The 25,914-nt window shown below is 41.9% G+C and overlaps 1 protein-coding gene and 1 non-coding gene across 9 annotated transcripts in view; both read left to right on the top strand.

Annotated features, from left to right (window-relative positions):
- mpp7a (MAGUK p55 scaffold protein 7a) overlaps nt 1-25,914 on the top strand; it is a 467,172-nt gene that overhangs the window by 237,186 nt on the left and 204,072 nt on the right. For all 8 annotated transcript variants that reach the window (XM_080211719.1, XM_080211709.1, XM_080211666.1 and 5 more), the window contains 2 exons: nt 18,166-18,243; nt 23,830-23,910. In XM_080211719.1, coding sequence (XP_080067845.1) covers nt 18,166-18,243; nt 23,830-23,910 — 159 coding nt within the window. The remainder of the gene's footprint in view (nt 1-18,165; nt 18,244-23,829; nt 23,911-25,914) is intronic.
- On the top strand, nt 6,135-6,208 carry trnai-aau (transfer RNA isoleucine (anticodon AAU)). Its single transcript has one exon. It is a non-coding gene; the product is annotated as a tRNA-Ile (tRNA).

Below are 25,914 nucleotides of genomic sequence, written 5' to 3'. Positions count from 1 at the left end.
ACTTCAACCACAGGAATTCTTGTAAATTTCCATTGGACTAGAACTTCATGTTTTGAGTTCTATTGCTCTTTGCACAATTCTACTCGGCTCCTACCACATGAGCCAGATTATCAGAGTGGCTAAAACAGAATTTCATTATGCGGTCATGCAGAAAACCATGCCGTGTTGGGACACAAGTCTTCCCACAGCAGTTCCTAGAAGGAGAATCCAGGAGGAAAACACTTGGAAAAGCACTCAGATTTCTGGAGACAACAAAACCTTCTTCAGTGTCCAAATTAAAGTTGACATTCCTACCAGGCACCCACGTAATTATTTTGAAATGTGCATAAAGTGCTCTGTGGACAGAATGAGTTCTAGGAGCAGGCAGGAAAGTGGAGCTAAGTGGAACATAAGCAGATCTGAAATGAGCTTATTGAATGGTGGAGCAGGCTCATGGGGGTGAAAGGCCTCCCGTTGTTTATGATTTTATTAACGCTCATTTAAATCTGTGGTTCATGTCAATGTCTAGTCTTTGGGAGTGTCTGAATGCCTTCATTTGGCAGAGGTTTTCTTTTTGTTTTGACATAAGTCAAAGTTAACACACCATCTCTTTTGCCAATCTTAAAACTGATATTGGTTTTCATGACCTCTGTAGCACTAAAAGTCATGGTGTAAAATTACTGCCCTTCTGCCAGCTATTCCCACTCCTCTATTCCCTCTCCTGGTGAAGACTCACTCATGAGTCTTGCACTGGAGAATCCTGGTGAAGCCAGGTCTTCACCAGAATTCTCCAGTGCAAGACTGTGTTTCCATTTGAAATTGTGCAAGTTACAGAAGTGAATGCACAGCAGCAGGTCCTTTGGTCCATTGTGCCTAGAAGAAGTCTGACAACACCAGGTTTAAGTCCAACCGCTTGCGAGTTTACTATCAAATAAATCGGTTGGACTTAAACCTGGTGTTGTCAGACTTCTTACTGTGTTTACCCCAGTCCAACGCCGGCATCTCCACATCATGACTACCATTGTGCCTGTATCAGCAGTTAAGTAGTGCGTTTGACCCAGCCATGAGCATGAGGTGGTGTTAGTTAAAGGGCATTTCCCTCAGTGAGTACTCAGTTCATTTGTATTTGTCTGAATGATATTATTCCTTGATTCATAGTATTGTTGACTTGGACTTTTGATGGAAGTCCTGATACAATTTGCTGAGTGGCCTTTAGAAAGCACAGGATATTGCTCAGCATGGGAGTTCTCTAAGCTCCTCTATTCTGGTTGCAGCAAGAGTACAACACTACCAGTTGGAATGAAACTTGGTGAACTGCAAAAGCAGCTTTTAGGCATCTATAAAGGAGGAGGCTATTCATTCATATCTTCCTCCTGCCTGTACAGTCTACCTCTGGTTTATTGAGGGAGCGTGTCTTGGGAGGCTTCATGACCCCTAGATGAAGTATAAACTAACCAAAAGAACTGGTTATACTTCAGTTAGAATACGCATAGTAGTAATCTTTTAAGCAGAATGTAAATTCAGGGAGAGGGTACAGAAAATATTCACCAAGATGATATCAGTAATAATCAGTTTTATTTACGAAGATACAGGTGAGAAACTTGAATTTCTTTTAAGTGTAGCTTCATGCATGTTCAAAAATGTACTGGGGTTTTAATCAGGAAAATATTTACCCGAGCTGATGACATGGTCAGAATGTTCCAGTAAGATTTTTGATAGCTTTAGTTTCTACCTTTCTATTCAAAGGCTTATTTAGAAGTAGATGGTTCTGCTTTTCCCCACCCAAGAGTTCATGTAAACCATCATTGTCAAGGTGATTTAGGACCGTATTACAGTAGATAACATCAGCTAAAGAATTCTGATGAAAACTTTGAGTTTTTGGACAATTCTTTAAGCTCAGAACAACCGAATATATCAGATAATTATTGTGCTAAGATTTAATCTACTGATTAATTCCTCTGCAAAACAAAATAGGTTAGAATAAATTTTATTTTTAGCTTTTATTATTAAGTCATGCAACCATCATCGTTCATTAATAAAGGAAAAGTACAGGGGATGCTTGAAATCCGGAATCAGTGGAGAGAGAAAACGGTTAATGTTTTGAGATCAATGTGACACTTCTTAGAAGTGTTCCGAGTTTGATGAGTTGTAAAGAAGAATCTCAATGGAGTCAAAATGTTAACTGTTAAATGTTAAATGTAATGGTTTGATAGTCATGATGTGGGTATGCCGGCGTTGGACTGGCGTAAACACAGTAAAAAGTCTGACAACACCAGGTTTTAGTCCAACCTATTTATTTGATAATATTCTCACTAGCTTTCGAGGGGACAGCCTCTTCGTCAGGTGAATGGAGAGTTCTGGCCTCAGACAGAGCATATAAAGCACAGACAGTTTAGAGATTACTGATTAAAATGCGAATCCTTACACCTAACCTGCTGTTCAAGACCTGAAGTGGCTGACAATGTGAGTGGTAGGAGCACTGATCACAGTTTAAAGAGATGTGTATTGTCTCCAGACAGTACAGTAAGTGAGGTTTTGCAAACCCAGGCAAGTCACGGGGGCCACAGATAGTGCGACATGAACCCAAGATCCCTGTTGAGACCGTCCTCATGTGTGCGGAACTTGGCTATCAGTCTCTGCTCAGCGACTCTGCGCTGTCGTGTGTTGTGAAGGCCGCCTTGGAGAATGCTTACCCGAAGGTCAGAGGCTGAATGCCCGTGACCACTGAAGTGTTCGCCAACAGGAAGGGAACAGTCTTGCCTGAGGCCAGAACTCTCCATTCACCTGACGAAGAGGCTGTCCCCTCGAAAGCTTGTGAGAATATTATCAAATAAATAGGTTGGACTAAAACCTGGTGTTGTCAGACTTTTTACATGGTTTGATAGAGCAGACACAGCACAGATGCGTTAAGGGGAAGTCGTGTTTGATGAATTTATTGGATTTCTATGAGGATGTGACTAGTGCAGTAGACAGAGGGGAACCTGTGGATGTGTTTCTCGATTTTCAAAAGGCGTTTGATAAGGTGACTTACAAAAGGTTGCTTCAGAAGGTTAGGGGGCATGGAGTTGGGGGTAAGGTGTTAGCGTGGATAGAGGATTGGTTGTCTAATAGGAGGCAAAGAGTTGGTATCAGTGGGTGCTATTCTGATTGGTGGTTGGTGACTAGTGGAGTGCCACAGGGATCGGTGCTGGGGTCTCAGCTATTTACCCTTTATATAGATGATCTAGGGGAGGGGGCTGAGTGTACGGTGACAAAATTTGCTGATGACACAAAGATGAGTGGAAAAGCAAATTGTGCGGAGGGTGTGGAAAGTCTGCAGAGGGATCCAAGTAGGCTGAGCGAGTGGGCGAGGACCTGGCAGTACAATGTTAGCAAGTGTGAGGTTATCCACTTTGGCAGAAATAATAGTAGGAGGGATTACTATATAAAGGGCGAAAAGCTGCAGCATGCTACGGTGCAGAGGGACCTGGGGGTCCTTGTGCATGAGTCACAAAAACCCAGTCTGCAGGTGCAGCAGGTGATCAAGAAGGCGAATGGGATGCTGGCCTTTATAGCGAGGGGGATAGAATATAAAAGCAGGGAGGTCTTGCTGCAACTGTATAGGGCATTGGTGAGGCCGCAGCTGGAGTACTGTGTGCAGTTTTGGTCGCCGCACTTGCGCAAGGATATTTTGGCTTTGGAGGGAGTGCAGAGGAGGTTCACTAGGCTGATACCGGAGATGAGGGGGTTGGACTGTGAAGAGAGACTAAATAGACTGGGTCTGTACTCGTTGGAGTTTAGAAGGATGAGGGAGGATCTTATAGAGACGTATAAGATAATGAAAGGGATGGATAGGGTAGAGGTAGAGAGATTCTTCCTGCTTAGAAAGGATAGCAGGACAAGAGGACACAGCCTCAAGATAAGGCGGGGGGCAGTTTAGGTCGGAGTTGAGGAGGAACTTCTTCACTCAAAAGGTGGTGAATCTCTGGAATTCTCTGCCCGTTGAAGTGGTGGAGGCTACCTCGCTAAATATATTTAAGTCACGGTTAGATAGGTTTTTGACAGACAAGGGAATTAAGGGTTATGGGGAGAAAGCGGGAAAGTGGAACTGAACCACTTCAGATCAGCCATGATCTTATTGAATGGCGGGGCAGGCTCGAAGGGCTAGATGGCCTACTCCTGCTCCTATTTCTTATGTTCTTATGTTTCTCTTCATAACTGCTGCCAGACTTTCTGTTTTCAGTTCATGATGGTGCTTTTCTGTTTTTCAGAATCTTCAGGAGGATTTGACTAATACAAGACATTACTACAATATAGAGACCATTAGTATAAGGTTTACTGTGTGGCGTATTATTTCATGCTTGCATGAGTTAAAATTTTGTTTGAGCTTTGTGGGCTTGCCTTTAAAGAAATGTTTTTATCAATGAGCTGGAATAAATTTGTCTGAATTGTTTTCCAGTTGTGCTTTTTGTTCTTGACAGCATAAGCAGTCATTTTTGTTACCTTTTAAAAAGATGCTTGCGGGATCAGTAAAACCCAGTTTTATCTATGTCCCTTTTTAAATATTTTGCAATGTTTTGAGAAACGTTTTGGTTTTCAAGTATTCAGTAACTGCTGATAACATGGCTTGTTTTTAGTCTTTTGAGCAATAATTTCCACTGAGAAACTATTTCAGAATTGTCTTGGGTTATTACTCAGTTTGAAATGTAATGCAATGATGAGACCGCCGCCGCGCGCGCGCCCCCCCCCCCCCCCCACTTTTATTTAATGTTTTCGGTATAATCCATACAAGATACTTTTGGGGCTCCTGGTGGGGCTTTCTAATGCTAGACATTTTGTAATATATGGAAAGTTCCCACTTAATGTTGACATAGTTAATGTTGTTTCACTTTAACGTAATTAATGAAGTAATGTCCAATATATCTGTTTATTGTTGCCAGTTCATTTCACATTTGCCATAGACTTCCTCTTCTGTGGCCTGTCTGTTCACATAATGCTTCCTGTAGTATTTCCACCCTACTCCCAATTTCTGGCTCCTGATGGCTTTGCTTCTAAAGTTGCACTGAAGTTCCAGGTAGTCACAGAAATTGGTAGGTGTAAGGGAGTCAGCACTTCAGCTGCTGCCTGCGTCAACCAACCTCTGCTACTGGATGTTACCTGGTCAATGTTAAAGTACTGTGCAGTGATGTGGATACTATAATTCCCTTTAAAAATAATTAATTGTGTTCTCTACTTTTTCTTTTATATTTAGTGACGTAATTTATTTTGTAGTTACTTCAGTTAGGAATGCATAATGCTGTACATGTATGGTACAGTATTTCTGGCAAGAAATTTCAGAAGGAACCAAACTCTGGCTTAATTCTTATGCCAACCTATGATTCACTTAAAATCTTTTCAATTAAAATTGTAATTTTCAGTAATGCAACCACAACTTTTAAGTGAGGATTCGTATGTCGCCTTCTCCTTTCTCCAAATGATGACTGTGACTGTGACTGTGAAAGCATCATGTATGGGGACTAAGGTTTTCAAAATTTTTTTATTCGAGAAATCTGTTCCTGCATTTTCTGATTGTCAGTGCACAGTTTTGTCACACTGTTATATTTTAATCTGTAGATTTTATCGTAAATGGACTTTTATTAACTTAGTTACAGCACCTGTACAGAACAACTATAAACAATAATCAAAACACATGAAATTCAAAACTCCTCTAAATTTTGGCAAGTATATGTTGAAATAGTGAAAACTGCTGATGTTATTACTTCAGACTACATTTTTCTAAACACTAGGTATTTTCCAGATTAAGATAATGTGTTGGCTTTCTCACTGAAAATTTTGAAAAGATTTCCAATTCTTTTTATTTGGCAAGGTCTTTTTTTTAACTAACAGGAATGTTGATGTATTTATGCAGCAGCCATTTTTTATTATGTGCTATTTTGAATCCAACCATCTCAGTTCTCTGAGTCTCAAAATACTTTGCAAATTGGATTTTATGCACTGGCGTGGCTTCGTGCTCTCTCTGGCTCTCTAATGAACACAGTTTGCTTCAGTTGTTAAGAATTAGATTTTCCATTCTTCGTTATGTGTCCATTTTTCATTGGAATGTAGACTATAGTCTCTGGCAAGTGATCTACTTCATCCCTCTCCCTTAATTGTTTTCTGCCCCTTACCATCAATGTGGTCGGTTAGCTCAGATGGTTAGAGCGTGGTGCTAATAACGCCAAGGTCACGGGTTCGATCCCCGTACTGACCAGTAAATTTTGTGGGCGGCACGGTGGCACTTTGGTTAACACTGCTGCTTCACAGCGCCAGGGACCGGGCTTCGATTCCTAGCTTGGGTCACTGTATGTGTGAAGTTTGCATGTTCTCCCCGTGTCTGCATGGATTTCGTCCGGATGCTCCAGTTTCCTCCACAGTCTGAAAGATGTGCTGATTAGGTGCATTGACTCGAACAGGCACCCAAGTGTGGCGACTAGGGGAATTTCACAGTAACTTCATTGCAGCCTTACTTGTGACTAGTAAATAAACTTTAACTTTATCAATATGCTACGAATTATACATTGTCAAAACAATACAGCATAGAAGGAAGACATTCAGCCTTTTGTGTTTACACCAGTTCTTAAGAGCAATCCAATTAATCGCATTCCCTAGCTTTAGCCCCATAAGCCTGAAATTTATTTCCTTCAGTTACTAATTGCATTCCTTTTTGAAAGCTATTATTGAATTTGCTTCAACTGCTGTATCAATAACAATTGATTTTATAGATCGTAGAACATTACAGCGCAGTACAGACCCTTCGGCCCTCGATGTTGCGCCGACCAGTGGAACCAATCTAATGACCCTCTAACGTAAACTATTCCAATGTTATCTATATGCCTATCCGATGACCATTTGAATGCCCTTAAAGTTGGCAAGTCCACGACTGAAGGCACTAAAGTCACTATTATGTAGTGCCTTTAGCACAATAAAATATTCTAAGGCACTTCACAGGTGCATGACAAACAACAAAATGACACTGAGCCACTTAAAATGACATTAGGTCAGATGACAAAAAACTTGGTTGAAGAGTTAGATATTACAGTGTTTCTTAAAGGAGGAACTGAGGTGTGGGGAGGATATTCCAGAGGTTGGGATCTGTGCAACTGAAGGCACATGATGAAGCAATTGATAACAGGGATGTCCAAAGGCCAGAATTACATAAGAACGTAACATAAGAACGTAAGAAATAGGAGCAGGAGTAGGCCATCTAGCCCTTTGAGCCTGCCCTGCCATTCGATAAGATCATGGCTGATCTGTCGTGGCTCAGTTCCACTTTCCCGCCCTCTCCCCATAACCCTTAATCCCCTCGCTTATCAAAAACCCATCAACCCGCGTCTTAAAAATATTTAGTGAGGCAGCCTCCACCACTTCAACGGGCAGAGAATTCCAGAGATTCACCACCCTTTGAAGAAGTTCCTCCTCAACTCCGTTCTAAACCGTCCCCCCTTTATCTTGAGGCTGTGCCCTCTAGTCCTACTGTCCTTTCTGAGCGGGAAGAGTCTCTCCACCTCTATCCTATCCATCCCATTCATCATCTTGTACGTCTCAGTGAGATCTCCCCTCATTCTTCTAAACTCTAACGAGTACAAGCCTAGTTTATTCAGCCCCTCCTCATAGTTCAACCCCCTCAACTCCGGCATCAGCCTAGTAAACCTCCTCTGCACTCCCTCCAAGGCCAAAATATCCTTGCATAAGTGCGGCGACCAGAACTGCACACAGTACTCCAGCTGCGGCCTCACCAGTGCCCTGTACAGCTGCAGCAAGACCTCCCTACTTTTATATTCAATCCCCCTCGCTATGAAGGCCAGCATCCCATTAGCCTTCCTGACCACCTGCTGCACCTGCAAGCTGGGTTTTTGCGACTCATGCACAAGGACCCCGAGGTCCCTCTGCACCGTCGCATGCTGCAGCTTTTCGCCACGTAAGTAATAGTCCTTCCTACCAAAGTGGACCACCTCGCACTTGCCAACATTAAATTCCATTTGCCAGTTCCTGGCCCATTCGCCCAGCCTATCTAGATCCTTCTGCAGACTCTCCGCACCCTCCGCACAATTTGCCGTTCCACCAATCTTGGTGTCATCAGCAAATTTCGACACCATACACTCGGTTCCCTCCTCCAGATCATCTATATAAATGGTAAATAGCTGAGGCCCCAGCACCGACCCCTGGGGCACTCCACTAGTCACCAACCGCCAATCCGAATAGCACCCATTGACCCCCACTCTCTGCCTCCTATTTGACAGCCAATCCTCTATCCACGCTAACACCCTACCCCCAACTCCATGCCCCCTTACCTTCTGCAATAACCTCTTGTGAGGTATCTTGTCAAACGCCTTCTGAAAATCAAGAAAGACCACATCCACCAGCTCTCCTCTATCCACCGCCCCAGACACATCCTCATAGAACTCCAATAAATTTGTCAGACACGACTTCCCCTTAACGAAACCGTGCTGCGTCTGCTCTGTCAAGCAATTCCCCTCAAGATGCCTTGCTATTTCCTCCTTGATGACGGATTCTAACATTTTACAGGTAGGATGGGGAGGGGTGAAGCCATGGAGGGGTTTGGAAAAAAGACTGAGAATTTCAAAATTAGACAGTGGATTCCAAATCCTAACCACAAATGTTATGCCCTTGTTCAATAAAGGATGTAAGGATAAACCCAGCAACTACATGTCAGTCAGCTATATAAAACCCTGGTTAGGCCGCTTTTGGACTATTGCTTGCTGCTCTGGTCACCACACTATCTGAAGGATGTGGAAGCTTTGGAGTGAGTGCAAAGAATGTTCCCCAGGATTTTGCTTGGCCTCAAGGGTGTTGGCTATGAGGAGAGATTGAATAAACTAGGATTGTTTTCACTGGAAAGATGGAGGCTGAGGGGAGACCTGATAGAGGTCTGCAAAATTGAGAGGCATAGAAGGGTGGGGAAAAAGGCTTTTTCCCAGGGTGGAAGTGTCAATTACAAAGGGGCCACATGATCAAGGTGAGAGCGGGAATGTTCAACGGAGCTTTTCACACAGATAGTGGTAGGTGCTTAGAACAGAGGAGGTGGTAGGAGCAGCCAGAGGTGATGATAGAAGCAGGCATAGTAACAACATTTGGGAGATATCTGGAAGAGTACATGAATAGAGAGAGAATAAAGGGCAGTAAGAGCAGAAGCTTTTTTTAGTTTAGTTAGGGCATCATGATCAGCAGAGGCTTGGAGGACCAAAGGCCCTGTTCCTCTGCTGTACTTTTCTCTGTTCTTTGTTCTTTGAAACCTCTAGAAATGATAATTTGGGCTTACATTAATAATCATAATGACAAATGCAGATTAATTAAGGAAGACTATCATGGCTTTTTTAAGCGAAAATAGTATTTAATTAACTTGTTGATGTTTTTTGAAGAGATAACAAAGGGTTGATGAGGTAGTGCTGTTGATGTTGTGTACATGAGTTCCATAAAGCGTTTGATATTGCACCACAGATCAAATGTATGAGCAAAGTTCTAGCTCATGGAATAAAAGGGGCAGGAGCAACATGGATGTAGAATTATCTGAGTGACAGAAAATTGAGAGTAGTGGTAAATTGAAGCTTTTTGGGATGGAGGAAGGATTGCATTGGAGTCCCTTGGGGTCAGTGATGAGGCCTTTGCTTCCCTGATATTTATTAATGACGTAGACCTTGTGTACCAGGTACAGTTTCAAAGTTTGTGAATGATGCACAACTCAGGGACATTGTGAAGTGTGAGGAGGATAGTGTCAAACTTCAAAAGAACATAGACGGATTGGTGGAATGAAGGTATGGTTAAGAAGTTTGCAAAAGAAACAGAAGTATAGAGGAACAGGGGGACCTTGAAATACATCTTCACAGATCCCTGAAGGTAGCTGGATTGGTAGATGAGGTGGTCAAGAGGGCATATGGGATACTTTTATTAACCAAGGCATGGAATATAAGAATTGGTAGGTTATGTTGGAACTGTTTAAAACACAGGCCACATCTGAAGTACCCTCAGTACAGTTTGGGTCACAGTATGTTGTAATTGCACTTAATAGGGTATTGAGGCGATAACAAGGATGTTGCCTGGACTGAAGAATTAGCTGCGAGGAAAGATTAGAGTTGCTTTCTTCGGCATAGAGGAGGTTAAGAGGATATCTGATAAATGTCTATAAAATTGAGTGGTCTAGATGGACTGGATAGGGAGGCCCTATCATCCTTGGTTGAGGGGTCCATAATCCAAGTCATAGATTTATGTCAAGAGGCAGGAACTTCAGAGGGGCTTTGGAGCAAAATGTTTTCATCCAAATAGTCATGGTGAGGATCTGGAACTCACTGCCTCAAAAGTGTGGTAGAGGTAGTAACCCTCATGATGCTTAAAAAATACTTTGATATGGACTTCCAAGTGCTGTAACTTACAAGACTAGGGACCAAGATCTTGAAAATGAGATTAGGTTAGATGAATAGCATAGTCATGGGGGGCCAGATGGTAAATCGCTATGATTCTTATATTTTATTCTGTACTGAGAAATTGCTACTTTGACTTCATTGGGGTATGGTTCTTGGGATCCACACCACATCCTGAGATAGATGAATGAATGACAGACCACAACCTCAACTTCTGCATTAATCTGCATTTATGCTAATACCTAAAGAGGTCACATTCAGAGGGCTAATGATGGCAAATGCTAATGGTCAATAACCTCTGAAATTCCAGGCCATAAAAAGACCCTGGATAAATGGTGAATGTATTTGGGTTCCAGCAACATCAAGGTTGGGAAGGGAGATGATGGAGTTGTCAGAGATGGCTTTGTTGATGATCAAGTTTCAAGTACCTGTGGCGATGTGTTAGTGAAGATTAAGTAAGTACAAGTGCACAGAGAATGTGTAAGAATATAACAAATCAGAGCAGGAGTAGGCCTTAATGCCCCTCTGCCTGCTCCATCAATCAGTAAGGTCATGGAGGTTACCGGACGATTAAAAAGTAATTTGTTGTTAAAGTTGAAGGAGATTTTGGTGTTGTACTCGGGAGGGTTGTACGCAATAAGGATTTTGAGTAAGATGAGAGCAATGAAGGGTGAAGGTGCTTGAGAATGGGTACGGTGGGAACAGCAAAAATGAGCTCTAAGTAAACTTGCCGATAATAGCTATACCACCTGTACAGTAGTTTGGGTAAGATCAGTGATGGAATGTTAACTAGGGAATTTTCCTAAGAGGAAAGCATCCTGTCATACAAGCCAAGTTTCAGTCATTACCAGGATGTTGATAGCATCTTGATTAGGTTACAGATGACATGCCTTGGCTGTGAGGGAACCAACATATGAAGGCACAATGGAATGATGATGATTCACTGACTGACATGAGGGGGCAGTGGAAGTGGCAAATGGATGGGGAAATCATTAATTAAGAATCGCAGATGGAAACTTAGAGCTAGTTCAAAACACTTCAGCTTTGGGCATCAACAGAATAAAAGATATTGGGGTGGAATTTTGCAAGTTTTTTTTAGTGTCCAGCTAGTCTGAAAATGAGAGAGTTCCAGATCTGTTTTTCAGGTGAGTTTTCAGGTCCAATCTTATGAAATTTTGGACGAGTCTGTTTCTGGCCCCAAGATGTGGAGATGCCAGCATTGGACTGAGGTAAACACAGTAAGAAGTCTCACAGCACCAGGTTAAAGTACAGCAGATTTATTTGGTAGCAAACGCCACTAGCTTTCAGAGCACTGTTCCTTCAGCAGGTGAATGCTAGGCAGTGGGTGGGACTTAACTCACCAGACAGCCTGCAGCTCAGATTGGAGCTACAAACTTCAAATGTGCAGAAAAGGGAGAAAAATAAACCAGCTCTCTTGGCAGAACCCTCCTAGGCATACACCCCACCCCCCTTAGCAGACTCACTTGCACATGGCCCCCACATCACTACCTGGCCCCGATGCCTTGCTGCCTGACGCGATCCTCTCTCTCTCTTTCTTTCTGTCTCTCTCCCCCGCCCCTGATTATCACAGAGGCACAAATCCCCCGTCCTCTCATCAGCATACCTGCAAGTGGTAACAAGGCAAACTTCATTAAACTTGTTGGAATGCTTTAATGGCCACTTGACTCACCCAAATTGCCTATAGCTGGACTGCCCTAACAAGGGACAGCTTCATTAAAAACCTCAAGGATGGACACACAGGCAGGCAGCGCAGGAAGAAATGATTTCCAGGAAGACAGACCCAGATTTTCAGAATGAGACCCAGCCAGGTTGCTGGAGGCAAGGCAAGGCACCCTCTTCCCCCCCAGCAGGATGTCGTCCGAGATCCTGGCAGGCTGGAGCCACATGTCTTCGTGCCAGGGCACTGTCCAGGAGAACCAGGGAGCAGTGGTGGAAAAAGCTGATCTAATCCGGGCAACATGGGTGAGTGTTTAACCTCATCGAGCATCTTTCCCCTAAATGACACCCCCCCTCCCTGGCCCCCGATCCCTCCACACCTAGCACCCTGCATGCTTTCAGCCTCTGACCCCCAAGCAATACTCTCCCCTCTTTAACCTCTCTCTCTCTCTCTCTCTTCCCCGCACCCCCCCCCCCCCCCCCCCCCCACCCCCACCCCCCCTCCACCTCTGCAGCAAGGGTGTGCCCATAACCGCCAGCAGAGGGTGAAGATAAGGGATGGTGAGCCTGATCTTCAAGTCCATAGCCTCTTTAAGGAGTGGGCACTAGAGCTTGGAGGAGACAAGGGGATGTGGACTATTAGGGGCAGCATGGTCGGGCTGGAGCATAGAAGTGAGCACCTGACAATCCTCCACTTTATGGAGAAATGTCAAGTAAGACTTTGCAGCCCAGATTCCCCTCTCTCCCTTGCACTTAACTTGTGTCCTGTGTTGCAAGAAGGGACCGGACTCATCTGGGCTTCTTCTGAACTGTCAGGGACAGAATCTTCTGAACTGTCAGGGACAGAATGGGGGCCAAGATTCCTCGGAGGAATTGTATGAGGGGATCTCTGAGACCAACTAGCAGTAGTTGGGCGTCAGCTTCCACCTCGCAATTCACCATCCCAGAGAAACTCACATTGGTGGGTCAAGTTAGTGGTGAGGCACTTGGATCACTCTCTGGTGTGCACGATGCTTCTGATGTATATCGAGTGGAAAAGGGAACTTCCAAGACCTCTTGCAAGTGAGGACCTGCCAGAGCTGAGGACTCAGCCGGCCACAGGCTGGGCTTCTGCGATCACTTTTCCTTCAACTGTTGGAGATGCAGCACCAGAGCCAGGGAATTCAGGAGGGGCTGACAGCAACAGGGAACAGCAACAGTGGACAAAGCTTTGAAGTCCCAAAGCTTTCAGGTGGACAGCAGTTGCTTGTCTTGCATGGTTCTGAGGCCAGCACTGCAAGGGTGGTATCTGCGGTGGAAAGCCTGGGGCAGCTGATATTCATGATGTGGATGTGCCGGCGTTGGACTGGGGTAAACACAGTAAAAAGTCTGACAACACCAGGTTTTAGTCCAACCGATTTATTTGATAGTAAACGCACAAGCTTTCGAGGTTTCCCTCTTCACCTGACGAAGAGGGAAACCTCGAAAGCTTGTGCATTTACTATCTAATAAAGCAGCTGATATTCACCAGGAGTGGCAGTTCCAAATGATGGCTGAATCGCAGCAGGCCACAGTGGAGTCCTAGAAAGCCAAGGCCCAGTCCCAGCAGGCCATCGTTGAGGGCCTCAACAGGCTTGTCAAGATTCTGTGGCCCGTGGCTGAGAGGCTCGAGGGCTTGCCGGAGACCAGCGGACTATGGCTGCAGCCTTTGAGAATGTGGCCCAATCATAGAGGGTCATGGCTGAGGGGCTGCAGAGCATGACCCAGTCTCAGAGGGCACTTGTGCCATTGACAGGTGGCCCTGATTCAGTGGCCATCGCAGAGAGCTCAGCCAGTATGGCTAAAACGCAGGTGGGCCAGGTGACTCTGGAACTTCTTGAGCTCACTGCAGAAGCGCTGCCGTCCCATGGAGTGACTCAGGTGCTGACAGAAACCCTGAGGGAGGGGCAAGGGCTTGAGCCGTCCAACCAGGAAACCTTCTGATTCCCCCCTACCTGACACTGGGGCATCTGAGGCAGAATGATGAAGAGGATGCCATGGATACCTACCAGACACCTGGAAACTGGCCAGGGCCCTCAGTGTCCAGGACCTCCAGACAATGCTCGCCAAGGGTGTCACAGACTATGGGGTGCGATAGGCAGCTGGCTACCTCCCACCTCTGATGTACATTCTGGGGAGACACCGAGATGTAGTGGTAGGCCACATAAGCTTAGGAAGGCGTAGCGGCACTAAGATGGCAGGGGTGCAGGACAGCACAAGGTAGATAGAATATTTATGCACTTCAGTGTTTCCTGTTCACATGTTTTAATGTTGTCACTTATCAATAAGGTACTTTCATAGTCAGCAATAATGTTTTTTCACTACCCATCATGTCTCAAATTTGTCTCTAACCCCTGATGGTTGCTGAAGAGACCCTTCATGTTGATGTCAGTGAGGGAGGTCCAGCAACACAGTGTCACTGAGAAAATGAAGGCAATCAAATAAATTACTGTCTATAGTGGGTGGTGTGCATTGGCAGTAACTTACGGCTTCTGCCGGGGCATACCAGGAACCCATAAGATTCCTTTCCCTCAGCCATCCCAGGACCCTCTATGGGGATTTAGTGGCCCCATACCTACTACCCAGATGTGGCCCAGGTGCCAGCATGCATATGGAGCACAAGAAGATGTCAGACTATTTTGCACCAGGTCATCATTGCATTGGTGCTTAGTGAGACATCATCACCTTTCTGCCCGCCAAAGAAACTCGCTAACACAGCGTACCCAGGCCAACCACTCTGGTGTTACAATGTTGCAGGAGACTGTAGGACTCTGGGAGGTGGGGAGAAAGAGAAAGGAACCCATGTGTGGCAACAAAGCCTCCTGTTGCTCAGACCCCAGTCTGTGCTGAGAGTCCAAGGTTGGACTCTGTGATCGACAGCAACCCCAACCCCACCCCCCTGCCATCCGAAATGCCTGCCACAAAACAACCTCCTCTGAGCAGCGGGGAACAGTCTTAACGCTGAGACTTATCTCCTTGCTCACCCTTAGTGATCAAGCGCCAGAATCTGACTTTCGTGGAGGAGGTGTTTTCCAGACCGATCTGGCTGTGGCAAACATAAAGGCAGGCAAGCTGAGACGATCAGGAGTGAAGCTCGCTAATGACATTATGATTCATGGAAAGACATTTATATTGACATTGCACCCACTTTGGGCAGGCTTCCGATCATGCCAATTTTCTTCGCCCTGTGGTAAGATGGGAATGGGTGTAACAACGGGCATCATTCCTGCTTGCTGTTTTATACCCAGTTTTACAACATTTTCCTGCTGCAGAATGGGCATAAAGAAGTTATAAAATTCCGCTCATTGTGTGAAGTGAAGATTGGTGCCAAATGAGGACAGGGAAAAAAAATGGAGAATGTGGTTTAGGAATAACATTAAAAGGACAGTGTAGTTTCAGGTTCAGCTCTGGAGTAATGACTTGTATGCAGAGGTGCATGGAGAACAACATAATTAATTGAGGGCATGTCAAAGTTTTGGATAGCACATGCACAGAAACAATAGTGCAGTACCTCAAGACAAGGCTTGAAAGCGAAGTTTCCAGAAAGGAGGTGGTAGTTAGCCAATTTGCCTTTTGCTTAGAAGACCTGAGTAATATTCCTTATCCAGTTGCAAACGTGGTGAGTGATTCATCCCAATGTCTTAGAAAATAATGGTTAGCTATTAAATTGTTATTAAGAAGTAAGTAGCCCATGTTTCCTAAAATACTGGACTCAGTTGGAATCTATCCAGGAGTATGAAATTAAGTGAGAGTTGGAATCAACAGCTATAGTTGCAAAACATTTTGCAATACTTGATCATTTGTGGTGATAAGGTACCAGATAGTTAATGTGATTCCAGTCTTTGCAAGAACAGTCCAAGGAATTAATCAATGTTTTTGAATATTAAAACGTTATTAATTTTTTTACACTTGCATGTTTTCTCCCAAACTAACCAGGGAGGCAATTTAGGGTCATCTGCAAGAGTAAGGCCACATCTGGAGCACGGTATACGGTTTTGGTCTCCTGATTTGCAAAAGAATATAATTGTATTAGAAGCAGTTCAGGAAAGGTTCACCTGACTCATTCCTAAAATGGAGGGCTTGTCTTATGAAGAAAAGTTGAACGGATTACCTATTGGAGTTTAGAAAAGTAAGATGTTATCTCATTGAAATCTTTAAGATCCTGAGAAAACTTGTTAGGGTGGATACCGACATTTCCTCTTATGGGAGAAATTTAACTAGGAGACACAATTTAAGAATAAAAGATCTCCCTTTTCAGATGGAGATTAGGAGAATTTGTTCCCCTGATGACTGTTAGTCTGTGGAATCCTCATCGTTTCATTTATTCAAGGCTGAAATGGATAGATTTTTGATAGACAAGTAAGTTGAGGGTTATTTGGGGGCAGACGGAAAAGTGGAGTTGAAATCGCAACTAGATCAGACATGACCATAACAAATGGTAGAGCAGACTTGAAGAGCCAAATGGCCCACTCCTCCTAAGTCCTATGTAATTCCAAGCCAAAGGCTTATAAAAAGCAGATTTAATTTTTTTTACAGCACTTCTTTGTGAATATTATAATAAATTTAGAACAGATATCAGGAAAGCCCTCTTAATTCAGAGGAATAAATGCCTGCAAGTGCTATCAATCATGGTAACAGATAGTTTTTCCACCAGACATTAGCTTTTGACTTAAAAGGTACTTCCTCATTTCCCTTCTCATATCTCTAACTTCTGAATTACTAATTCCAGTTCCTGAGTTTTTGAAACCCTCGGTGAATAATTAACCACGATTATCAGTTCCCCTCATTATGTTCACCATTTCAATTGTCAGCTCGAAAAGATTTTTCTCTGAAAAATAGCCCAAAGTGTAACTGAAATTTGCAGAGCTATCCATGTTAGTGATATCATCTGTGTGTGTCAAAATCTCAGCTGCTCTGTCGGGAGTACCTGATTTATTTTTGATTTAGATCAACAGCAGTAAGGAGTCGTGAAATCCAGCCACTGAAAAGAGGAGACAGGCCAGAGGAGAAATTTAACTCCAGATGGTACGCAGCTTGGGATGAAATAAGAGCCAATGTTCAGTAATGGTATAGGGGGACGTGGTAGAGATACTTGAGATCTGGTCTAGCTTAGGATCAGCTGTTCTTAATGAATTGCCAGACATGCTTTAACTTGCACAAAATACAATGTACACAATATGAATTGAATTCAGAATATATTGTCTGAACCTAATGTGTCTATGGGGACATTTTTGTTAGGCATTATCATCTATAGAAATGTGCAAAGTGTGGCTTTGCTTGTATGACCATTATTTACTGTATTGGCGGTGGACTGTCCTTTTTTAGTCAGCAGTAGCAAAGACAAAAATTCTTGGGCTCCCATTAGGCAATAAATTCCAAAGCACTGAACCAGATGTATTCAAAATATTACCACAGATGTCATCCACAAGAACGGAGCTTCAACGATGTTGCCAAAAACTTTAAAAATACAGGTTTCAGTTCTGTTAATTCCATGGATTTTCGCTGTGACTCAGATGCATGCAGTTGGTGGATTGTCGAACTTTTTTTTTCTCTGCAGTCATGTATAGAACTAAAAACGCAAAGAAATAACAGGTTACATTGACTTATAAATGAATACAGGAAATGAAAAGTAGGTTCTGATGAAAGGTTGTCAACCTGAAGCGGTGACTCTGTTTCTCTTTGTAGATGCTGCCTGACCTGCTGAGTTTTTCCAGTTTTTTGGGTTCTTATTTCATGAAAAAATCAAGTTGGAAATTTCCAGTGATTTTATGAGAGAAACTATGTAGTCAGTACTTGAGGTGATTTCAAATGGCCCCAGAATAAATTTGGATGGAAGTACTTTTCCGTATTTTGTAACTTGTAAAATTCATTGGTGATTACACTGCATTCTCAACATTTTTTCCAGGTGATTTGTATATGTATGCTGTACTTCTATTTCCACTGGTGAAATTTATGATGAATTACCATTATGTGTCAGACTTCTTTAGATTTCCATGATTTTTTTTCAGAAACTTCTGTTTTTGTTCAGTAAGATTATATTGCCCTATTTCCTCCTTATTGGGTAAATTATATTAAACATTCTGTGATTGCTTTCCAGATCCATGAAAAGCTTCAGCAGTATGAGAGACAGAGTCCGACACCCATTCTTCATAATGCAGCCACTTTGGCAGACGATGTAAGTGTCCTTCATCTTTATGGTGAGATCATTTGGTATGAATGCATTCAAAGTGTCTGTTTAGAATTAATAGTTATGTGAGGTGAAGTCATCATTCATATTCTTCTTCCAAGAGAGTTGTATAATGGATTTTCTTAGTTTTTGCTATCTGTTTGTTGAGGGCAGGAGGCATATCAGGCTTTTCCCTCGTTTTACACAAATATTGTTTAATATGGAGTTTAATGCAGACAAGTGTGAGGTATTGCACTTTGGAAGGACAAACCAAGGTAGAACATACAAGGTAAATGGTAGGACACTGAAGAGTGCAGTAGAACAGAGAGATCTGGGAATACAGATATATAATTCCCTAAAAGTGGGTCACAGGTAGATAGGGTCATAAAGAGTGCTTTTAGTACATTGGTCTTTATAAATCAAAGTATTGAGTATAAGAGTTGGAATGTTATGGTGAGGTTGTATAAAACATTGGTGAGGCCGAATTTAGAGTATTGTGTGCAGTTTTGGTCACCTAATTACAGGAAGGATATTAATAAGGTTGAAAGAGTGCAGAAAAGGTTTACAAGGATGTTGCCGGGACTTGAAAAACTGAGTTATAGAGAAAGGTTGAATAGGTTAGGACTTTATTTCCTGGAGTGTAGAAGAATGAGGGGAGATTTGATAGAGGTGTATAAAATTATGATGGGTATAGATAGACTGAATGCAAGCAGGCTTTTTCCAATGAGGCTCGGGGAGAAAAAAACTAGAGGACATGGGTTAACGGTGAAGGGGGAAACGTTTAAAGGGAATATTAGGGGGGGCTTCTTTTCAGAGTGGTGGGAGTGTGGAATGAGCTGCCAGGTGAAATGGTGAATGCCATAAGAACATAAGAAGTAGCAGCAGGAGTAGGCCGTCTAACCCTTCGAGCCTGCCCCGCCATTCAATAAGATCATGGCTGATCTGAAGTGGATCAGTTCCACTTTCCCGCTTTCTCACAGGCTCACTTTTAACATTTAAGAAAAACTTGGACAGGTACATGGATGAGAGGGGTGTGGAAGGATATGGTCCAGCTGCAGGTCAGTGGGACTAGGCAGAAAAATGGTTCAGCTCAGCCAAGAAGGGCCAAAAGACCTGTTTCTGTGCTATAATGTTCTATGGTTCGATGAATGACATATTAAATTCTACAGGGGAGAGCCAACTATTAACATCATGTTTTAGACAGTAGAAGAGAAATACACAAATGTATTGATCTTAAGGATGCAGCAGCATGTGTAAAATGAGAACAAAGGTCTGCAATGTATCCATGAGATTTAGAAGGCTCGCAGCACATTTGACCTTTCTAAGAAGGCTGAGAGACTTCAAACAAATGCAGTGTTACAAGAATGTGTCCAAGTGATCAGCTGTAGGGAAGGGAGTCCCCTCTCCCTCCCACCCTATTAGTTAAAGTGACTTCTCCTGAAGTAAGAGGACTTCAAAAGGGTCTTTTGACACCTTCAGTTTCTTAGAGAATTGTACCATAAGAAATAGGAACAGGGGTAGGCGATTTGGCCCTTTGAGCCTATTCTGCCATGTAATAGAACCATGGCTGGTTCTCCAGTCTCGTGCTGCACCGCTGCCGCCAGCAAAAAAGGAGAATTTGGTGCTCAGCCAAATCTCCATTTACTCAGCGGGACTGGAAAATTCTGGCCAATATTTTCAGGACATTGGATAATAGGGTGAATGGGAAATGGGAATGATACAAATTCAATACATCCTAGTATTCTAATTATGACCATTTTGAATCAGCTCGAGAAACTGATAATATTGCAGCAGATTTTTTTTTGTTTCAAGTAAATCATAAACATTGCTTCTCAGCATTTTCCAGATGCTGTGAAATTCAAAAATTTACTTTAAAAAAAAGTTATGGAGATTTGTTGTTATGCTGCCTGTGATGTATAATCATGTATCAATGTAATTTTGCTTTTAATATTGGATAGCATTCGAACAAGCCTGTAATGTGGCTGATTTTGGTGTTTTAAAGCTAGATGTTAGTATGCAGATACAGCAAGTGATTTGGAATACAAATAGAATATTGTTGTTTATTGCAAAGGGAATGGAGTAGTGTGTTTTGCTACAGTTGTACAAGGCGTGATGAGATATTTGGAGTACTGTGAGTTTTGGTTTCCTGATTTAAGGAAGGTTATAAATGCATTGAATGCAGTTCAGAAAAGATTTACTGGATTGAGCCTGTATGTATTGGAGTTCTGACAAATGAGAGATGATATTGAAACATAAAACAAAAAGTTTATTTATTAGTCATTAGTAAGGTTTATATTAACACTGCAACGAAGTACCTGTGACATCGCCCCAGTTGCCGCACCCCCAGGTGCCTGTTCGGGCCAATGCACTAACCAGCAGATCTTTCAGACTGTGGGAGGAAACTGGAGCACCTGGAGGAAAGCCACACAGACACAGGGAGAACGTGCAATCCCAAGTCGGGAATCGAACCCAGGTCCCTGGTGCTGTGAGGCAACAATATTAACCACTGTGCCGCCCACACATATCAACATATAACATGCTGAGGGGACTTAACAGTACGGGTGCTGACAGGATGGGTCCCCTTGTGTGAAAGACGAGAACTAGGGCACATCATTTGAAAATGAAGGGTCTTTCATTTCAGATGGATGATGAGAATTTTTTTCATGAGTCTTTAAAATTCTCTTTCCTGGCAAATGGTGGAGGCAGGGTCAATGAATGTTTTGAAGAAAGAGGAGGATGGATTCTTGACTAACAAGGGAGCCAGAGGATAGAAAGCATCTGTCTCAGATGGACGGTCCCCTTATTTTTAAGCAATGGCTCCTAGTTCTATATTTTAATTTTGTTTGGGGATTCTTTAAAAAACCAAACTAAATATTTTACTTTTTCTTTGCCTCTTGTTTTTGCACTGACTTATAATCCAACATTTTTCTTTTCATTCCACTGTCCGTACCTGGTTATATATTAAATTAATTATTTTAATTGACATTTCTTGCTTCAGACTCTGAGTTTTAAATCAATAATTTTTCAATTCAATTAATAGTGGAAAATCATAGTCGTGTGTTCTGTACAGAAAGGTCCCAGATTCTCTGGACTGGGTGCTGCATTTTTTTGTTCAGTAGCTGACAGGAATGTCTGGTCCAAAGCCCATAAAAAGTCTATGTACGAGTGTAACGAACGGCTGTCTCCATTCGTTTATTACTGACCTTAAACTCTAGTCCATTGAGAAAGAGAGAAAGTGTGTGAAAGGCATAGAATGCCAAGCATTCAGCAACACAAATACAGGGCGTAACAGTGAGACAGGAGACAGAAGAAAAAAGTCATAAACACAGATAGAGTTGGCAGTAGCAGGAGATCTACGAGACAGAATGAATGGAGGACAAACCTGAGTAAGATGGAAAGAATGAGGGAATGAGAGATAGAAGGAAACAGATTTATTTCACATTTTTGTGTGAAATAATACACCCATTCCATTATTTTCATGGTATAAATTAGTTGGTAATGGTGACAACACACGCACCATTTTCCTGCCATGAGGTTGGTTTTTATTGGCTTGAATAAAAATGCTGTTTGCCAAAATTGAATGTACGGTGGTAATATAAACAGATCAGGAGATGAGGATTGATGATCTAATTTGAGTTAATCTCTCCACCAATGTAATACAGTTTATCCTGTGTCTCAACAGTAAAACTGTGTCCTCAGTTTTGACTGTGTGCAATGCTGGTTCGTTTCTCAAAAATGTTCATGTGTGCTATAGCTATGTTTCACAGTTTTCTTTAACATTTATTCATCTGTAGATACTTCTGCAAATGATACAGGAACTCCACCCCTCCTAGGGAAGAGGAAAGAATATTTGGGTTCAGGCTCAAATACAAAGTAATGTGTGTATAGTGGTTGTGTTGATCATTCTATTAAAATACTTGAATGACAGATGTGTGTAGTCTGAACCAAATTATTACATCCAAAAAATAAAAAATACTTAATGCATTGACCACGTTTTGATTTTTCTCCCTAATACTTCAGTTTTTTAATTCATTATGAAACTAAATCTCATCTTACAACTTCTGATCTTTGGACAAATTCATAAATGTTTTATTATTCTTATCTATCTCTGACAGACTTACCACTTGTAAGTTTTGAGTGTTAAAGTGGTTTAAAGGAACACTTTTAATAGAAAACTATGTTTTTTTGATGTGATTTACAGCTTTGCCACATGATTGCATCTTTTGCACATGTCTTTGACAAGGGGATGACACATAGCTATTCTAGCTCTTCCCTTCTACACAAAGCTTGGAAATGTCTTCATCATGGAACCTTTTGACACCCATCCACTATGAGCCTTAGAGTGCTTTTAGTTTGAAGCTGTTAATAAATTGCTGTACAGGTCAGGAATGAAATTTAACAGATTGAAGAAAAAGGTGCTAACTTGTTGCTTTTACAGAGTGTGTCTCAGATAGTTATTTTGTTTTAACCACTAAAAGTTGCTGAAGCACAGGCATTACCTCCTCTTTCACACTTTAATGGTTTACGAAGCGAGGTACTTCTCTTTGAATTGTTCAGCGTTCATTCTCAGTGAGAAAATCGACCACCCCTTTTTCATAACACAGCCATTTGGTGAAAGGTGAGACCAGAAGTCAAGCTTTGCTCAGTTTAGGTTTATTCACAAAGTGAAACATTACAAGTGATTGGATCTGCATCCTACTCATCATGCAGTGTCAATTAATATCTCTTTATTTGTGCTCAAATGATGAATGCCTCTACCTTTTTACCTTTATCCTCAATTTCTGCAAATAAGAGATCAATTAGAAGTTAATTGCAGCTAGTTCTTATGCTATGTTAGAGGTTGACTTGAGTCCATTGACACCACATTGCTCCAAGACGATCATGTACCTGTTAAAAATCCATTACCATTTGTTCTTGAAGGAGTCACAGGCACATCAATTAAATGATCTTAAAATTTCAGATTGTGCAGTCATAGGACCTCAGTTCAGTTGTGTTAACTGTGTGGCAATTTGTTGAGAGTTCTCTGTTAATAACCAAATTCACAAGACAAATTGAGTTTTTTGTTTGAAGATTTATACTCGGTACAGATGGAATACAGGCAATTACTGTGTGCACTTAACTTTTTTCACTGTTTGGTCAACATGAATTGGATGGAGGTGAGGGTACTCTAATGTCAAACAACAACAGCAGCACAGTCTTCGAGTAATGGTGCAGCTTTCATCACTGTACTGAAAGATGGATTGCAATGTAAATGCCAGGGATTGATTCTGCTTCTGTAAGGTCCATGTTTTGTTTGCAAAGAATTTTTCTATACAGTGGGTACTTAGATTCACCCTTCCATGTAATAAATCAAAGCATAATCTTGCTGTGGATTTGCCACATGTGATTAGCTGAACTAAAGTAAGCTGAAGGGTCCTGCCAAAGTTGGTCCGCTGAGGGCTAGAAAAAAAAGTGGTGATTAATGGTCTGTTAGTCTTCATGCTGGCCTTTGTTTGAACACCCTTGAAAGTAATAGCTTTGAATAGATAAATTATCATGTCACAAATGCAAGAGTGCAAACAATATTTTGCTGAAGTTTTTTCTATTATTTCATAGCTCACCGAGGATCTGCACAACACACCAGTGAACAGTGAGATTAGAGAACTTGCGAAGCTGCTATCACAGCCCCATCTGAAGGTGAGGACATGTTGCACATCTGAACATGTTTTCTAAATAATCCTTTTGCTTAAGTTGTGTTGTTGCAGGTATTTACTAACAAACAAGACCAGAAATATAAAATCCGATCCAAGCCCAGTAATGTTTCTAAAATTTTAATGTTTTTCACGTGTTTGCACTTAAAAAGCCTTTTACATGACACTGAAAATGTCCTAAGCCTCCTATTAGCAGGCTGGTTGGGTGATATAGGACATTAAAGTCTCATTCTGATTAAATAATGCGTATCGTCACAAGGAATTTCTGTAATATAGATAAGTCTAGAATCTGAACTTGAACATTGAATATGTACTATAATGAAAGGCTTTTAATTCATGTCATCCCAATGAACGGAAACATTTTGCAAATGATTGGTTTGACTTTGAATACATGTTGAGAAATTCTTCTCCATCCATGTCAATTATTTTACCAATTGCTGTGTTCCCAAGGATGTAGGAGAAAATAACTGACAAAATGAGAGAATAGGAATGCAAGAAATAACATTTGATACAGCATCTGTCCTTTATCTCTTCCCTTCTCAAGATCCAAGGCCCCAAACGTTCCTTCCAGCTGAATTTTATTGGAAAATTTCCTTGTATTTTCTGTTTAATTAACCGTATTCCCTGCTCATTATGCCATACCCTCTGCAGATTGGATGACCGGTTCACTGAACACCCCGTTCAGTCCACAGACATAGGCCTGAGCTTTTGGATGTCTATTACTGTAGCTCTTTATTATATCCCTAATTGGCATCTCTATCCTAAGCCCCTACACTGTTCCAGTGGTGCTCAAAGTAAACTGAAGGAACAACACCTCATTTTTCAATTCGGCACATTATAGCCATCGAGACTAAACATTGACTTCGGTAATTTCAGATCAAAACCTGTGCCCCCTTGTTTTCTTTTTGGACAGCAACTGAAGGCGATGATTCTGCTTTTTGAATATACACCTCTCCTAGAACCATCTTTGGTTGATTTATCTGACCTATTACCGTCCCCTTTTGCCTCAAGCCATCGTCCTTTTTGTCAATTAACCTCTCTCTCCTTCCACCTTTTATCAGACCTTTACTTTGGTTCTTTCTTCCCTCCTCCAACCCCAACTTCTCTCATATCTGTTCTTGTTTAAAACCTGTAACACCATTAACATTTCCAGCTCTGATGAAAGAACATTGATCTGAAACGTTAACTCTCCACAGATACTCCCTAACCTGCTGAGTATTTCCAGAATTTCCTATTTTTATTTAATATTTGGTCAGCCTCTGATTTGAGAGGGAAATGTAGCTTTGCAATCTCTATAGTTGGAACTTTGAATGAAAAATTCCAGAATGATTTTTACTTTACTGTTGGATAATGGGTAAGATCTAATAATGCATGGAGGAATGGGAATCACCGACGTCTTGATGTGATGGATTTTACCAACACTGTCAGAACCCTATTTATATTGGAAAGAGGTTCATAAATCTCAGTTTTAATCCTTGATGATTTGGCACATTACTGAAATTACATTTTTATTCTAGGGTTAAAGCTATCAAGCTACTTGAGCGCTAAAGAATAAGCGTCTGCTGTGTGAACTATTTGCTCAAACATTCTAGTTCTATGTTTTTACATGATTTAAGAAGTACAATTACTTCCTGAGTTTTGTCTTTCATTGAGGGTAGGATATCCATACATTTTTGACACTGAACCTGACATTTGATTGTTTTGGACTGTAGGCAGGAAGCAAGAAGTAAGAATGGAAAAAAAACTTGAGACAGCATTATAACAAAATATGGTGCAGTTATATTTTTTCTGTCAACCCGATATTGATGATATTTTGGAATGGCGTGAACTAACAATTCAAAGTTAAGGTGCTGATTTCCATGCTCCTGGGAGGAATTCTATATGTGGCCACTGTTGGTGAAATTTCTAATGCGGGAATACATCAGATGGAATGTTTGGCTGTGTTGCATGAGAAACCTTTCTGTGGATCATCTGAGTCCTTATGGACTTC

Source organism: Carcharhinus amblyrhynchos, chromosome 2 (genome assembly GCF_965287045.1).
Source record: "Carcharhinus amblyrhynchos chromosome 2, sCarAmb.v2.hapA, whole genome shotgun sequence".
Lineage (NCBI taxonomy): Eukaryota > Metazoa > Chordata > Chondrichthyes > Carcharhiniformes > Carcharhinidae > Carcharhinus > Carcharhinus amblyrhynchos.
This window is presented reverse-complemented; position numbering and strand designations above follow the sequence as displayed.